Below are 18,329 nucleotides of genomic sequence, written 5' to 3'. Positions count from 1 at the left end.
GGTTGGGGATTGAAGGTGAGAAGGAAGCGAGTGTTTGTTTGTCATGTTTTTGGGAGTGGAAATAAACGGCGGCAGAGGTGTGCAGCCAAAAATACAACAATGCATGTCATAAAAATAAAACAAGACAAATCCTTTGCTTTGCATAGGTTCTTTCTTACTCTGTGTTTATTTATTTCTTTCTTTCACTTGTTTTGGTCTTGTGCAATTAGCAAAATACTTTGCTCTTTTACAAATGATAATAGGCACAAACATACAGTACAAACGCACCATCTGAAGTGTATCCAGGAGGCATATACAAACATCTAATACATGTCATTACAATACAGAATAAAAATGGCAATTCAATTATTGATCATGGATGTGAACTAAAATATTATTAATGAAAAAATGTTGCTACAACAATGCAACTAACTAAAATATTTGTCAAGTAAAAATTCTATGAAAATTGTGGTTATATTTCTGCTCCAGCATGCACCTCATACTTTCAGCACTCCTGAAAGACAAACTCCCTGATGTTTGTAAGTTACCAACAGCATCTACAGGTTGAGAAATGTCCTCTCAGTTCACAGGGGATGTTTCGTAAGTCGACAGTAAGCTGGAGGGAAGTTTAGAGGTACTATTGCTGCTTTGACAAAATCAGAGTTGTATCTTTCACACAATCATTATGTAACATGAGGACCAAATCCCTCATGACATCTACTTCTTGGTCAACTTGAATGTTAATGCAATTTTCTCTCCAACGGAAAAAAATTATTTGGCACCCTGAAAGACTTTTCTTTTGTGGCTCATCCCACAGCACCTGTCTGTCTGTTTGTCCATCTGTCCTTCTACCCCTCACGAGCGCCTGGCCCGGCCACCTCCAGTTCCGTCTCGGCACCAATTAATCTACCAAAACACATGAACACACCCGTTAGTTTTCACTACAGGATTTGTCAAATGCAGTTAATGCCTAATTTCTGGGTTGAAGGGAAATTCCAGTACAACATGTACAAAACAATCAGGACATGTTTTTGTAATATGTGTTTAATCTGCCGTCATAGAATCATCCCAAATATGTGGAAGGATGAGTTGTATCGCTTTTGTTTTTACTGCAGAGGAATAGGAAGGTAGTTTGGTTTGCAGGCGTTTGCTGTTTACCTCACTTGGACTCAGATCCAAGTGGTTAACATATTGATGTACAATTTGGTCAATTTAAATACTAAAAGTACATTTTGAATACGTTACTTTTCCCGATAAACTTTTTTTTGCCAGACTCAAGGAGATGCAAGCATAAATTTTGCATGAACCGTACACAGAGTGGAGTAAGACCCTCGCTGTAAAATACTGGAATTTTCCTTTAATACAAGATGTAATATAATCTGGTCATGGCCAGAGTACTCACTCTGCTCATTAAGTAACATAGTGTACTGTAGTGTAGGTGATAAGCTGCATAATCAGGTGGCTCACACAAAAGGTCCTGCAGACGGCAAACGATCAAAAGCTACATCACTCTAACTGCTACACATCGTTCAGACATGGAATACATACGACCACTGGATCCATCGGTCTGTTAAAGTCATGGCCTTTTGTCATTCTAGGGACTTTAATGCAAATGTTACTTATGGCTTCATTCAGAGAGATCCATGCTGCTCCTCCAATATTTGCCACCTGGTGCACTAAAAGGAGCAGAGTAACTGTAAGAGGTGGCACCAATGACGATTCTCAAACGTTTTAAGCGGTTGAAGCTTGAAATATAGTGAAAGCATTCATCCTTTGTAATGTGCAGTGGTGCACAAGTATAGAATGACCAGGTGCTAAGCTTTGTACTTTAATTTCTGTTTGCTTACATGCTGTATGTAAAGAGTTTTACTCGCTTATTTATGTATTCATCCATGAAGTTGATTTGAAAGGAAATCTGACAATGTCTGAATTTCTTTAGAGAAGAATCTTTTCAACAACTTAAGTGTTTCCTGCTTTAATAAGGTTTTAGATTTTCTTTGCACATAAGAGATGACAACCAAAGGACCAGTGTGTAGGATTTAGTGGCATCTTAGTGGTGAAGCTGCAGATTGCAACCAACTAAATACTAAGGCGGACTTCAGACAACATGAAAGGCCCTGTCTCAGGTCAGAGTTTGGTTTATCCATTCTGGGCTACTGTAGAAACATGGCGGTGCAACATGGCGGCATCTGTGAAGAGGACCTGCTCCCTGTGTAGATGTGAAGGACTCATTCTAGCGAAAAGACAATGATTCTTAGTTTCAGGTGATTATACAGTAATGAAAAAAGAGTAATTCAATTTATGCCAATAAATCCCCCTAAATGCTACACAGTGGTCCTTTAAGTGATAGATTATAACATTACTTAAAGTACTATTCAAAAAAGCACACCATGCATTTCTCTCTCTCTGCATGTTTTACATTGTGCACAAGTACAAGGACTCTTATTACTGCCAACTCCCAAAAGTATTTTTTGAGGACTTTATATTTGAAAACCTCTCAGGATACCATAACACTAATCAAACTTCAGCCTCGAAAATAGAGTTGAATCAATATCTCTAAAACAGTTTCACCACAAACTGAATAGAACCATGAAGGGAGGATTCATTCAGGACTGTTGCATTAGACTACATTCGTTTTAGCTCAGTGTCCGCTAATAAACCGCGGCGTTAATCATTTATTGGTTATATGGATTATGTAAAGACAACTTCGTACTAAGTTAAATCCAGAGTTCCTCACTCTGCTCTCATTTGCAGATCATTCTGCTTGTTTTTGGTATCAGGGAAAGAGGGATGGTCATCATGTCTGAACCGTGTCAGTCAGCTGGCTTGCCATCTCGCTCGTACTGTGTGCATCAATGCTTTGGCATGCCTATAAAGTACACCTGCCGAAGGAGACCTAGCTATAGCTGACAGTTAGCACTTCTGGATGCTCACAGGAGGAAACTCGTTCTCGTCGTCGAGACACACAGGTCCAGCAGCGAACTCGTGTTCTGGAATGACTTCGCCTTTCTTTGCGCCGCCATCTTCAGAGTATCCTGGGTAGAAACAGGTGGAGGAGGCAGACCCATCGTCAGAGCAGCCTGATCTTTACATGACACAGGCAGAAATCATGTTTTCAGTAGAACTTGTGTGAACATTAAATGAGTTCAGATCTGCTCAGTTTCATCAGCATAAAGACCTAAGTAAGCTAAGTATGCAACAAGCAGCAACTTCTGGGTCTGAAACCTGCATTCTGTCTAATGTCCATCAGGGGGCGACTCCTCTGGTTGTATAGAAGTCTATGATAAAATGACTACTTCTCTCTTTAATTATTACCTCAATAAACATTGTAAACATGAGTTTATGGTCTCAATTTCTAGTTTCAAGTCTTCTTCAATACAGCATGATGTTCATTTAGTACATTATGGTCCATTTAGAGTCAAACAGACCATAAAGCAGGGGATGTGTGTGGGGATGTGTTTTCACTTCATGAAAGTTAAATGCAACATTTCGGTTGCCGAAAAATGTCTTATTCAGTACTTAGCTTCACCGTCTCGTGCCATTTCTAGTTGTGAAACAAACCAATGGGTGACGTCATGGTGATTACGTCCACTTTTTATAAACAGACTATGGTAGGCAACAAGCAATTAGTTTGAAGCAAACTGAGGCCACACTTGAACAGGTAGAAGGCAAAGAATGGCCCCATTGGAAAGATGCTGGTCTTGCTAACATCAAATCATGATTTTATGATATAAACATAATTACTATTACCAATACACCTCTGTTATCAAACAAAAACACCAGCCAACATCAGGAGCCTACATGGGTGTGTTTAATTACTTTGAGATTTGGTGAGAAATCAGCTGGATCGTTTCATGCGACAAAGGAAGAGGGTGGTTATCTGCCACTGTGCCAAGGCTTTCAGACAACTGCATACAACATGCACCGGGTCTTGGTTTAGGAACCTATAGTATAGTACTAGTAGAAGTGCTAACTCTCACTGCTTCCGTCTTCAGAATATATGTCGTCCACCACAAACATTGCAGTTCTCCTTAGATCAAACTAGCACAGTCATGGAAAGTTGACAAAAAAGCCGGCACTAAAAGGCCCCTGGTTAAACACTAGGCTAGTTCAGCAGTTACCCTTCCTGTTACACACAGATGGAGAAATGTGTGTGACTACTAACCAGTGAGGGTCGCAGTGACGGGACCAGAGGCTGGTAAGGCAGCGGTCGCAGCGTAGGATGGACAAGTCTGTGCTGGCCCTGGGACCTCTGACCCTTCTGTCTCCCCCTGGTCATCATCAACACCAAAGAGCCTGAGAGAGGAAGAGAAAGAAGGAAGCAAGAACACAACTTAAACTGGCGTTTTCTCAAGACTTTTTTATTGAGTGTCTCAGACTTTCAGACTAATTTAACACTGTGAGGAATGAAGCAAAGTTTTGAGTTTTACAACCCTCCAATATCACATCAGTCACAGTATGCAACTGCCACACACAAGTGTACGATACAGAGACACAACACCGGAAGTTTTGTTGGTTTCAGTGGCTTCTACGGGATCTGCCAGCATCTCAACATTAAATTTGGTCAGTTGGAGCTTGCCAACAACAACCCTGATGTTTCCCTGGCTGGTGTGTGGAGTATCCCTGAGCTTTTTGTAGCCATTTGCTGAGTTTGCTTGAGATAGCAGGAAGGGGCAGAGTTGGGGGGGGATCAGGCTTCCTTTCTTCAGAGGTCAGTTACACCTGGTTGAGAGTCCATTGACAGAGATGAGACACAGACCGGCTCCTGCTGGGGCCTGGCCAATCCAATTGCAATGTATTCTGCAAACATTTCCATGTACATTAAAATCTCTTATCCAGAGAACAACGCACATAACCAGGCCTTCTCTCTTCTCCAGCTATTTGCTGAACTGACACGTACACACCACCTCACACATTAACAAACCAGCATTTGCAGATGATTAGGCAGCATTTATTTATTTAGAAACCCTTAGGCGGCTTGTGCTGCTTGCCCTGATATAAGATCCAGGCTAAGAAACAGAACATCCCTATATGATTTGAAAATGTTTGACTTTGGCGACTTCCAGTGGCAGAATGACAAATGATAATTTGCCTACAGCGGTTGGACATGATTTCTTCTTATGTGTTATCTTTAGATTTACTCTGTATCACTTTCTGTTAGTTTCTGCTCGAAATATATCAGAAATAAAGCATCTTTCAGACATGCACCCAAATGTTCTTTCTACTCTCCGACTCTCGAATTCTTTTTTTTATTGGAACAGATAATGTCGACATTTGGATGTCAGAAGCCTTTATTGGCTATGAATGACCGTACTACTGTACAGTCTCTGTTGATGTTGTTTGCTCTGTGAAAACACTCATGGGAATCATAGTATTACAGACTATATCCTGGTATCTCATTCTAATGATTTGTTGTTTTGAAGTTTTGTCACGTTAAAAGGTGCTCAATATGGAATTCAGAGCATATCTATTACCTCTGAACATTGCTGAGCCGGTGGCTAGAAGCTAACGATGCTAATAGTGGTAACAATGCAAACAACGGCAACAGTTCTGTGTTAACCTGAGAGGGAACCAGAGGCTGGGCAAAACGCTTCCATGACAACGCCCTCGGTTGGGATGGCGTTATCAGCTATAACTGTCATATCAGCTCTTCAGTGGGGGGGCAGACACTGGGACCACATGCACTAAAAGGCACGCACGGCCAGACCAGCTTTGTATTTCCTACTCAGGTAGACATTACTCCACTATAGTTGTTTGATATTAATGCTGTGAATGTCATATTGATCACCTTAACTTTACTGTAGGCAACTTGGTAAAATTGTGAAATTCGTGATTTATTAACAATGGATATTGTAACAAATCTGGTGTGAGATATGTCTGCCATTCATTATTTCTTATTTTACTGGCAGGTAAAAAAAGAAGGCCTATTTCCATCCCAATAATCTGACTGTCCGACTCTATGAACTGAACATGCTGCTCTTTGGGTAAACTGAGTTTTAGATTTGTAAATGTATCTTGAATAAACATGTGCCGAAACGTTGATTTATGAATTAACCGATGAAAAGTGCAGGGTTTCTCCTCCCTCCTACTGCTTAACATCTATCTCATCCGTGGATGTGAAATCAATTGTAACCTCACCTGTGTTTGTGGGCTAACGTGCACTCGCCTCCATCCAGTGGATCCACATTGTAGATGAACAGCTGGCCGTCAGCTGTGGCCACCAGTAGCCGCGGAAGCTTCTGGATTCTGGAACATTGAGTTTAAGTTGTTAAATCATAAGCATTTACTGAAGTCCAACCCAACAGTAAGAGGAACTGATTCATTTACACTTTGTCACCCGAAAAATAGTTTGCAGTCAGCCCCATTTCTCTGTCGGTCATAGCTGGATCAGGAATGAGGACAAATAGAAATGGTGTGTCAACCCACATCTTAATCCACAGATTCTTTTAGGAGATGAAGACGAGTCAAAATCTCTTCTCTCAAGGTCAAAAACAAAACTAGTTGTGTGAAGAAACCACACATGAACAGCGAAAGGCTGAATGTAATGTAAAAGGCCCATTCCCTGATTCCCAAAGATCCCAGAGAAGCTCACATAGCTAGGGTGCAGATGTTCCTCTGGCCCGATGTCACCAGGTGGACGGTGGCAAAGGCCCGGTCCTGGCTCATCATGCCGGATACCTGAACAGGGAGGTAGCTGCTGGCTGCTGAGAACATCTTCCCCACGTAGGCTGTCCAGGTGGCAGACTCGTCTCCTCCACTAAATACAGGTTGTAATAAATCGTATAGCTTTCCTTAAATATAGCAACCAACCACAGGTAAAGGTGACACATGGTGATATTAACTTGTTGTGTTTACAGTGTGTGTGTGTGTGTGTGTGTGTGTGTGTGTGTGTACCTTGGTCCCAGCTGCTCTAGTTTAAAGATATGCACCGTCTCTGTGTTGCTGGACGCACAGAGGAACTGGCCATCTGGGCTGAAGGATAAAGAGCTTATATTGACATACCTGCAGAGAAACAGACATAAACACACACACACACACACTCAGTTGAGGATTAATCAATGTAGCAAAGTGGATATACATTTTGACCAATAGTAAGCTATTGTCTGAAACCACTGAAGTCATGTGCCATATAAAAACTATAATTCAGTCATTAATCAGTCATTAAGTCTCCAGGAAACGTGCATGTCTGCAGCACTGCAAGAATGACTCCATATGTATTTGGAATGATGATCTAGTTTATATCTGTGGCTGTGCTCATTCTTTGGACAGGGTGCAGATCTTATAGGATGTGATTGAACTCTGACCTCTTCATGCCCCGGCGGAACTCAAACAGACGCAGCCCCTCAGGTATGGAGAACACTCGAATGACGGTGCCCTGTAACGACACAGCCAGTGAGGTGTCATATGTATTACAGATTTCTAGCAGATGCTTCTTCTCTGTGTGGAACCTAGTTCAGCAGCTGTTCTTCCCTTCTGATGATCTTCAGTGTTCCTCCATTTATAATCTGATATGTAAGACGTGATGGGTCATGAGAGGCATGTGAGGCGAAGTTGTAGAATTTAATATCATTCTGGATCAATGCATGACATAAATCTGTATAAAGAGATAGTTGTGATGTTTTGAAGTGCGGTTGTATGAGGTACTTCTCCATAGTCAGAGTATTACTACAGTAGATGACAGTAGTATTACTACAGTAGAAACAGACAGGAGCAAACCATGTACTGCTGTGGACGTATTTTGGCACCTAATAAGGTTAAGGACCGCTTTACCTTGCTGTCAGACAGCCCTTTCTGACGGTGAGCTGAAAGTGAAACATGCTCTATTAAACGTCACCAAACTCTGCTGGTACTCCTGTCTGTTTGGACAAACTCCATCTACTGTAGGTAATACAGTTACGACAGGTACCTCAAACAACCCGTAAAGCCTTAGAAAGGCCATCGTATCTACAGCTCTTGAGGCTCCATTGCTCTTGTATCTGATAATACAAAAGCTTTGAAAGAAAGACACAATGCACGGATGACTTTACTGTTACTAACAGATCCATAAAAGTAGTTTGGCTGAAGATGTAAAGTGTTATGTGGTCATGCGCCATAATGTGTTCAACTGTCATGGCAACCTGAACAAAGTTCACATTTTGGCTGAAAGATGGAGGTAGTGTCAAAGTGATCAAGATGACAAGGATTCGTCCCCTAGTGAACATAAATGTGCTGAACACATTTCATAGTAATCTGCCTTGTAAAGTCATAATACGGCATGGTGGTGTCACTGGAGGAAACGTCACCGAAAAGGAAAGCATATTAGAATTCGTCCTATGGGACTTGAGTATCCAGAGCAAATTAAATGGAAATACAGCCTTAGCTTCTGAGCTCACATGGATGAAAGTGCTGGTCAGAGACAGGAAAGGAAAGGTCAGGAGGTCGTCACAATAACAAGGATTCATTCTGTGGGGACCCTGCACATCCATAACTGGACCAAAGTGATGGATGGACAGACAGACTGCCACTCTCGGACTGACTCTTGCTTCATCAGCTACATTTACAGTGCAGGGAGTCTTTTTTACCCTCTCTGAGGCGCTGGCAAGTTTGGTGGCCGAGGTGTTGAAGGTGAGAGCTGCCAGAGGACTGTCATGAGCCGGGATCATGGTCACTGTGTTCTGAAAGGACCAAGAGGACGATACCGGGGACAGAAAGAAAGAGCGTTACTATACACTGATGCAATCTACATCATGCCTAATTTACTTCCACAAAAAAGCTGGCGTAGAGTTTCTATAGAGCCACAGAGATGGTTTGCAGAGCTTAATTAACAATGCAATTGTAATAAAATCATGTGACTCCATTTGAAATCAGGGAGGAATACAGATTATTTGAGGTGTTCTGTGATGACATGTTTCCTACCAAATTGTTGGCATCATACACTACGATCTCCCCAATGGTGGCGCTGCCGGGGTACGCCAGGTAGGAGTTGGAATGGTTGATAGAAAGAGCACAGAGACCTGCGAGACGACAGACCCAATAATTGTTCAGGGTCAGTCAACCATCAGTTGGTTATGTTCGATAATATATAGTCCAAACGAGCAACAAATGGAGAAACTCTATGTGAACCAGGAAGGATGTGATTTACAGACAGTGGCTGTTTATGTGTGTGATTACCAAGAACCACTCTTGGTATTAATGTCTTACCTGAGGGGTTGGACGGAGTGTTGAGCAGAGTCTTGAGCAGCTTCATGTCTTTGATGTTGTGGATATAAATGGACTCGTCAAGGCACACCACCAGCCTCTGCAAGACACAACACACCTCAGGCATTACACCCCACTGCCATGCAGTCAGGGTTGGCTTCTGTCAGTGAAAGCCCACTTGTTATAGGAACAAGGGGCCTCATGCACCACCCTTCTCTGAAATTCATTTTATATTTGTTGGAATGCTGTTAAGCATTCCAACTTATACTTATACTTATACTACAACTGCTACTACTGCTATTCATGCTACTACCAGTACTAATACTACTACAGCTATTAGTACGACTGCTACTAGTACTACTACTACTGCTACTTCAAATACTGCCATTACTTTTACTACTACGACTACTACTACTACTGTTATATTAAATACCACGACCACTACTACAGCTATTACTACTACTACTGATACGCGGCTACTACTTCTTCTAAATACTAATACTTCTTCTAAATACTAATACTTCTTCTAAATACTAATACTTCTACTACTAATGATACTTCTACTACAACTACGACTTCTACTACTACTGTTACAAATATCACTACTGCTACTACTTATTCTAATGCTACTAATACTTCTACTACTACTAATACTTCTACTTCAACTACAACTTCTACTCTTATTACTACAAATGTCACTACTTCTGAAATTAGTTTAAGCTACAGAAATTGTTCAAATATCAAAATGTTCAGCTCTTTCAGGAGAGGGGTGCTTTGACTTTTCATATTTGTAATCTAAACTTTTTGAATTTAGCTTTTTGCAATTTTCTTTTGCATGGGATCTCTATGGAGAAAATCTTCAAATCCTGTTATACTTCTTCAACTTTCAAAGCCTTCTTCTTCCTCATACTTTCAGCTACAGACACCATAGTTAGACATTTCAACGCGAAGGTTTTTCAGCAGTGCAGTTTAAATGCTTTCGGGCTTCAACATTTTTCAGACAGATAGTCTCCCATTTCTTAATTTTCAGCAATTTTTTCACAATTAATTTCAGCTTTCAGCATTCCAACGCATTTTCAGCAGGAAATGCTTTTTCTAGTTCCACTATTTTTTCCGTCCCCCCCCTTTTCTTTGAACCTCTTCTTCTCCTTCATATTTTAAGCCACAGAAACCGTTCAACTATCAAAATGTTCAGCTCCTTCAGCTCATCTCTGCTTACTACTACTGATACGCGGCTACTACTTCTTCTAAATACTAATACTTCTTCTAAATACTAATACTTCTTCTAAATACTAATACTTCTACTACTAATGATACTTCTACTACAACTACGACTTCTACTACTACTGTTACAAATATCACTACTGCTACTACTTATTCTAATGCTACTAATACTTCTACTACTACTAATACTTCTACTTCAACTACAACTTCTACTCTTATTACTACAAATGTCACTACTTCTGAAATTAGTTTAAGCTACAGAAATTGTTCAAATATCAAAATGTTCAGCTCTTTCAGGAGAGGGGTGCTTTGACTTTTCATATTTGTAATCTAAACTTTTTGAATTTAGCTTTTTGCAATTTTCTTTTGCATGGGATCTCTATGGAGAAAATCTTCAAATCCTGTTATACTTCTTCAACTTTCAAAGCCTTCTTCTTCCTCATACTTTCAGCTACAGACACCATAGTTAGACATTTCAACGCGAAGGTTTTTCAGCAGTCCAGTTTAAATGCTTTCGGGCTTCAACATTTTTCAGACAGATAGTCTCCCATTTCTTAATTTTCAGCAATTTTTTCACAATTAATTTCAGCTTTCAGCATTCCAACGCATTTTCAGCAGGAAATGCTTTTTCTAGTTCCACTATTTTTTCCGTCCCCCCCCTTTTCTTTGAACCTCTTCTTCTCCTTCATATTTTAAGCCACAGAAACCGTTCAACTATCAAAATGTTCAGCTCCTTCAGCTCATCTCTGCTATGACTTTTTCTATTTCTAACCTTTAAACTTTTTGAATTATTAAGCTTTTAGCAACTTTATTTTTGTATGAGTTTCTATGGAGAATATTTTCAAATCCTCTTAAACTTCTTCAACTTTCAAATCCTTCAACTTCCTCATACTTTCAGCTACAGACACCATTTCAACTTTCAAATGTTGCGAAAACCCTGAACTATTGCCGCATAATTCAGCTTTCTGATATCTTTTACACTTTTTGAACTGCAGCAATTTAACTTTTATGATTTTTCAGCCCTTTTCTGACTTTATAATGGGTGTGTATTGCGCAGCTTAGAGTGTGTGATGTCACCGCTAGAGTGAAGAGCAGCTTGAGATTCTTGTGAAAAAAACATTTGTATTTTGCCACTGTGTCCACAATCTTCACTCTTCATGCATCACTTCTGGATGTAGAAGTAGCTAATATTGTCCTAGTCGTAGAAAAATTACTGTGGAATCCCACAGATTTCCACATTTGACACGGAAGCTGTTAATTGAGAGGAAAACCAACTTTCTGCTCCATAGAGACCAATGTTAAATTTTGCTTCAAAAACATCTTCCACAGAACACGGTACCCCATTTCTAGATCGCCAATTCAGCCACATTTTTTACACTACAGACACAATTTTTATAGGATCTGTTCTTCAACTCATTCTTCCTCGCACTTATTAATAATAACTTATAATAACTAATAAATTAATAATAACTTATTAATTCATGCTACTAAAAGTAGTAATACTACTACAGCTATTAGTATGACTGCTACTAGTACTACTACTACTGCTACATCTTCCACTGCCATTACTATTACCATTACTACTACTACTACTACTGTGATATTAAATACTACGACCAATACTACAGCTATTACTATGACTACTGATACTACGTCTTCTACTACTTCTTCTTATTACTCATACTTCTACCACTAATAATACTTCTACTACAACTACAACTTCTACTACAACTTATACTACTACAAATATCACCACTGATGAATTGTTTTAAGCCACAGAAACTGTTCAAATATCAAAATGTTCAGCTCTTTCAGGAGAGGTGTGATATGACTTTTCATATTTGTAATCTTTAAACTTTTTGAATTGTTAAGCTTTTTGCAATTTGTTTTTGAATTGGATATCTATTTTCAGCAATGTCTTTGCGATTCATTTCAGTTTTCAGCATTCCAACGCATTTTCAGCAGGAAATGCTTTTTCTAGTTTCTCTTCACTTTCTGTTCAGAGAAAAAGTAAGAGAAGTGAACTCCAGATGCATGAAACGTTCTTACCAGGTGAAGCATAAATCACGGAATGCTTTAGCTTTAGGGCGTATGTTTTAACATTTTTAGGATTAGGTAGCCAAAAAAGATGATTCAGCAACATGTGAAGATCTTGACTGAGTGAATTACTTCCTAACTGTGATGAATTACACAGTCATATCTGAGGGTTGTGGGTGTGAAACGGGATAACTCGCCTGTCTGTTGAGCTTGACAGTCAGGATGTTGTTGGGATAGCTGTAGTTGCAGATCTCCGTCCCCTTCTTGAAGTGGTAGATGTTCATGCGCTGCGGCATGGCGGTGCTCACTACGACTACCAGACTGCTGGAGAACAGACGCTCCACGATGTAGACATCTGGAGTCTCTGCTGGGGCACAACAGGGAGCAGACAGACAGGCAGTGATGGAGACGCTGCTTTAATGTTGACTGAGGGATTCAAGAGCAATACAGCCTTTCTAACGTATGATACCATTTTATTTTATTTTTATGCACAGCTCCATATAATGGTAATACCTTAGATCAGGGGTCTTCACGTTTTTCAGGCCAAGGACCCCCAAACTGATAGAGAGATGGAGCAGGGCTCCCCGACTACATATATTGTATAACATTGTGTTGTATATTAAATGGGCCTAGTGCCATGTATAAACATACCTCTTTATTGTGCATTTATTCCTAAGCTATTCAAATAATACACAGGTTCATATATTCATGTTTTCATTTTAAACAGGTACAGTGAGTAGGGAGGCCGTGCCACTGCCATCTATAAACATACCGTGTCAACTGATACCAATGCCAATATCAACATTGTCTGTCAATTGCATGAGAATCATGCACACAAGCTATTCAAACTGATGTTTTCATTTTAAACGTGGAAACGAAATGAAAAGTACCACTGCCATGCATAAAGATACCCGTTATCTTTCACACAATACTGAACTATTAAAATAATGGACAGATTCATGTTTAGAGAATTTTAATTTTTTAATTTTCTAATCAACCAAAAATTTCGCGGACCCCCTGCAGTACCTCTGCCTTCGATGTTTGTACATTAATGTATATCCTCCAGCCTGAATCATTTGGTATCTTTGCAAACTTGGAGTCCTCCAACAGACAAAGTCAAACAGGATGGGGGTTTGAACCACATCGATTTCTAAAAATGGAGAAACCTATGTGACCAGTAAAGCTGCAGAGGTTTGCTAAGGGTTCACATACAGATACAGAGCACAGATCAGATACCAGTGTAATCAATAAGCTGTACGCCTCACTGAATGGAAGAGACTGGGATCATTCTTTGTGTGTAAGGAAACATCAGGCCTCACTTAAAACATACATACATAGATATACATTTACTGAAATGTTATTTGTTATTAAAATAATAAATTGTACATTTGCAACTAACATAGATTACACTTGAAGTGTAAGCCTTTTTAATGCAGCAAGAATTGGTCACAATTCCAGTACATAGTGTATTTAGTGTTTAAACATTTAAACAGTTCAATTGAATATATCGGCCCCATTGTGACCAATACTCATTGTAGCTACTTGAGTCAGTATCGGCCCGATATCTGATATCCATCCGTGCATCGTTTAGATTGCTTCAAGCCAACTAGTTCCTACAAAGTATCACTGAGCATGTCTGAAGACTAAGTGTTTATATCTGGTACGAATGGCCACACTCAAAGGAGAGGTGAAAAGCCTGACAAGAAATGTTGACAACAGTCACTTCACAGGCTCTGACCCAGAGGCTCTGACCCAGAGGCTCTGACCCAGAGACTCTGACTCAGAGACTCTGACTCAGAGGCTCTGACCCAGAGGTTCTGACTCAGAGGCTCTGACTCAGAGGCTCTGACTCAGAGGCTCTGACTCAGAGGTTCTGACCCAGAGGCTCTGACCCAGAGGTTCTGACTCAGAGGCTCTGACTCAGAGGCTCTGAGTCAGAGGCTCTGACCCAGAGGCTCTGACTCAGAGGTTCTGACCCAGAGGCTCTGACCCAGAGACTCTGACTCAGAGACTCTGACTCAGAGGCTCTGACCCAGAGGTTCTGACCCAGAGGCTCTGACCCAGAGACTCTGACTCAGAGACTCTGACTCAGAGGCTCTGACCCAGAGGTTCTGACCCAGAGGCTCTGACTCAGAGGTTCTGACTCAGAGGTTCTGACCCAGAGGCTCTGACCCAGAGGTTCTGACTCAGAGGCTCTGACTCAGAGGCTCTGACTCAGAGGCTCTGACCCAGAGGTTCTGACCCAGAGGTTCTGACCCAGAGGCTCGGACTCAGAGACTCTGACCCAGAGGTTCTGACTCAGAGGCTCGGACTCAGAGGCTCTGACCCAGAGGTTCTGACCCAGAGGTTCTGACCCAGAGGCTCGGACTCAGAGACTCTGACCCAGAGGTTCTGACTCAGAGGCTCGGACTCAGAGGCTCTGACCCAGAGGTTCTGACCCAGAGGTTCTGACCCAGAGGCTCGGACTCAGAGACTCTGACCCAGAGGTTCAGGAGACCCTGGCAGTAATACATTCATGCTTCATTCCAGCTTTAAAAGCGATCATGGAAAATGGTTTCCACTTGAATTAGCGTCTTGGAAAGGTAGAGGCCGCTCTGAAAGAGCTTTTAGATGATTGAAATGTCAACCGGTTGAGGTTAGCTGTCACCTGCTGTTTGTAGCATATAAATGAATCACAACATGTGTTATAATATATAACAACATCTAAAGCCTGACCAGTAAATCGTCATGGCAAATGTTGTCAAGGTATTTTAGCTCATCACAGATACATAGGTATAGGTGTATATGTTGGCCAATAAATAACTGGAAACTGCATATGTTGACCATATTTGTATCTGCTCTTTAAATGATCAAATATAGATATATCTACATCATACAATATCTAATCTAAGTTGCCCTGACACAAAGCCGCTTGAGGCAAATTTGCGTGATATGCACTAGTATTATTCAAACATATTGTTCGGTTCGTAAGCCTCGTACCGAACGGTTCAATACGAATACGTATTGTTACACCCCTAGAAACAAATAATAACCGTAGCTGTGGCGTCATAATGAGCTTATAATGAGGTTATTAGGACAGCAGTGAAGGCCCAGGTATAAAATGCACGGCCTGCCACTGTGTTTTATAATAAGCCAATCTTGGTAGAGAGATCAAAAGCATATCTGTAATAACTTTACACTGAAATGTAATTCTCAACTAAATGTGGATGTTTGGCCCACACTGATGCAGAGTCAGAGCTCCATACTAACCACTCTCATGGATACAGTCCAGCTTTTCCACCACGGTCAGAGAAAATAGCTTGTAGCCAGTCTTTGTTCCCAAAGCCAGTGACCTGCAACACATACAGTACACACACACACACACACACACACACACACACACACACACACACACACACACACACACACACACACACACACACACACACACACACACACACACACAGTCAGTCAGTCATTGATCATTACAACTGTAACACATATAAAGCTTGAGCTTCTCGCACTATTTCAATGAAAAAAAAATAATTATAATTTGTCTACGTCTAATTTTGTTGCACTCCAACTGGAAATGCAGGGACAGTTTAATATGAGGGGAATTGGAGTGTATTCACTTCCTCATCACCACACTGTCTTACCTGGTTCTTACTATAGAGAGCCTAGTGATGAAATGTGTGATATAGAAGAAGTGAGCTCTATTGGGGACAAGGGGACCAGCTGAAGTTCTATTCAAACAACCCTCATAACAAATGAAAGTGGTCTGCCAACTAAAGATCAACTTGTTCCACTTACTAGCTCTGTCTGGAGCTTTCAGCTCCATCTAGCATTCTTCATCAGTGGATAGAGTTGTCATAGAGATGCAGGAGTTCAGTTGCTATAAAGTCACCAAAGTATGGAGCTTTGGTCATGTGATGGTCATGTGATAACTGGTAACACATGACGACACAATCCAATGAGGCACGACTTGGAGTGATGTGGTCTGACGTGAGGTGACAGTTTGTGATGTTGTCTCACGTGATGTGGTGCGGAGCGGTGCGATGTGGTGTTAAAAACATGGACACGTTGTACAGAAAAGGATCTTCAATTAGTGTGGAACACGTGAGCAAAAGCCGGATAACACCGTGTGACGGTGACACGTCTGTTAATGCTCTCCTGTTGTCACAGGACTCATTAAATAATCATCTGATGTCTTGTCAAACAAACTATCCATCTGTCTGTCACTTCCCATCTCTTAACAGCTCGTATGTAGCCTTCTAAAGTTCTGACTCAACCCTGTAGTCCAAACACACAGTTTAGCCTGTTTGAGACAGCAGTTCATTTTCACACCGACCGGTTTCTTAATGGCCACCTGTGCTTTCATTCCCCACCATGACATCTGAACATTCCTGTCCCGTCTCATCCCGTCTCTGAGCAGGACTACGCAAAAAATACAGCACATTTTTACTGCACGCGCAGAACAAACCAATTGTGTGACACATGCATGTTTGTTTTTTCTCTTATCTGCTCCATAGTTTGTCAAATGAAGAGTTGATCTATAATTGGGAAGGGAATGAGTAATTATATGCTGGAGACAAAGCGTAAATACCAAGTATGCATTCTTCTCCTGTCTGAAAAGAGTTACTATCACATGGACTGCAGATGAATATGTTAGGTGAGTGCAAATTAGCACAGACACGATACATTTACACACAAACCGTTCTTTCACAACATCCTGCGCTTATTTTTGGATTACTCAGCACTTTAACCAAATGGCCGACGTGTCAGAGGCAGGCCTGTGTGGACATCCTGAACAATCAATGAGTTGAGCTCAGTAAACATCTCCATCGTATGTTTGTATACTATGTTTTAAGAAGGCGGCTTGTTACTTGTTGTTTGGATCCTCAACAACCTGTTGAGGAGGACTGGCACTTGGCAGCTGCTCACAGTGTAAACCTCTATTCAATACACTTCAATTAGACCAACTGTTTGGCAAACACTACCCTTAAGCAAGGCACTGAGAACACCCAGTAGAGCTGCTGTTACAGCCATCAACAGATGCTACCATGGTTACACTGGGCAGCTGCAGATTTAAGAGCTTGAGCAACCAACCTAAATCCAGAAAACTAGGGGAGCTGAGAGAGATCTAACTTGACCCTGAATGAAAACATTGAGCCTTGACAACCACAAAGCCTGTTACACAGGCATTGTTAGAATCTGTGCATCAGCAGAGGCCCACATATTGACTTTGATCTGTAGCTCCAAACATATTGAATCTGCCATTTCCCGTAACGCATCTCCATAGATTCTTAGGCCCCCAATTCTTTGCCACCCTCCGGGTTTCAGGCTGTCTGAAGTTTCCGATCCCAAAACAAGACAACCCTGACCACATCACTATGACATCATCAGGGTCATTTTCTCAAACTTCTCAGGTTCTGATTGTGATATGTCAAATTGGTGGAGTCCCTTTAAATGTGAACGTAAGCCAGTGTTTGGGGAATCCTGATTGAAATACACTGTTCTGTTTTTAGTGACTAAATGCACATTTTGAAGGCGAACAGTACGCTTTGCTTTAATTTCAGGGAGAAATGAAGCCGATGAGTCTCTCGCTGACTCACCAGCTTGTGATCTTCCTGCTCACTTACGTGGAGTCTTGGTTGAAAGAGGCGCAGCCAAACTGCAGCCCCGGTCCGTCCGGTCCGCCAGGTCCGTCGGAACTCTCTCCGGTCTCCATCCCGACTCCCAGCGTCCTCCTTCCCTCCCTCCACCCTGGATTGGAGGCCTGGGATCGGCTGCACCTCTTCGCTCGATCTCGGCGGAAGACTGCTCCAATTTGGAAGAAATGTGGACCGGGTGATGTGAAGGTGAGCGCTCCAGGCAGGGCCGTGAGTTTCTCCGCTAGAAATCAATTGATTTTCGGTTTCACTGCGGATATTTAA

General features: G+C 41.4%; 1 protein-coding gene across 5 annotated transcripts; it reads right to left on the bottom strand.

Moving 5' to 3' along the window:
* Positions 1-200: 200 nt before the first annotated feature.
* Positions 201-18,315, bottom strand: wipi1 (WD repeat domain, phosphoinositide interacting 1). 5 transcript variants are annotated; one of them, XM_079282678.1, is made up of 13 exons: positions 18,036-18,315; positions 15,667-15,749; positions 12,615-12,784; positions 9,160-9,256; positions 8,875-8,972; positions 8,541-8,633; positions 7,284-7,354; positions 6,874-6,981; positions 6,572-6,736; positions 6,118-6,225; positions 4,145-4,275; positions 2,914-3,064; positions 201-885 (listed from the first exon to the last, which is right to left on the bottom strand). In XM_079282678.1, the coding sequence occupies exons 1-13, from the start codon at positions 18,122-18,124 to the stop codon at positions 828-830; spliced, it is 1,422 nt and encodes a 473-aa protein (XP_079138804.1). In that variant the 5' UTR covers positions 18,125-18,315; the 3' UTR covers positions 201-827. The 5 variants fall into 5 exon arrangements, with proteins under 5 accessions (XP_079138804.1, XP_079138806.1, XP_079138805.1 ...); XM_079282680.1 differs by having other exon boundaries at positions 2,914-3,014; XM_079282679.1 differs by having other exon boundaries at positions 12,615-12,781.
* Between the last annotated feature and the right edge of the window lie 14 nt (positions 18,316-18,329).

Source organism: Melanostigma gelatinosum (assembly GCF_949748355.1).
Source record: "Melanostigma gelatinosum genome assembly, chromosome: 13".
Classification (NCBI taxonomy): domain Eukaryota; kingdom Metazoa; phylum Chordata; class Actinopteri; order Perciformes; family Zoarcidae; genus Melanostigma; species Melanostigma gelatinosum.
The sequence above is the reverse complement of the archived record's forward strand: the minus strand, read 5'-3'. Positions and strand labels throughout refer to the sequence as shown.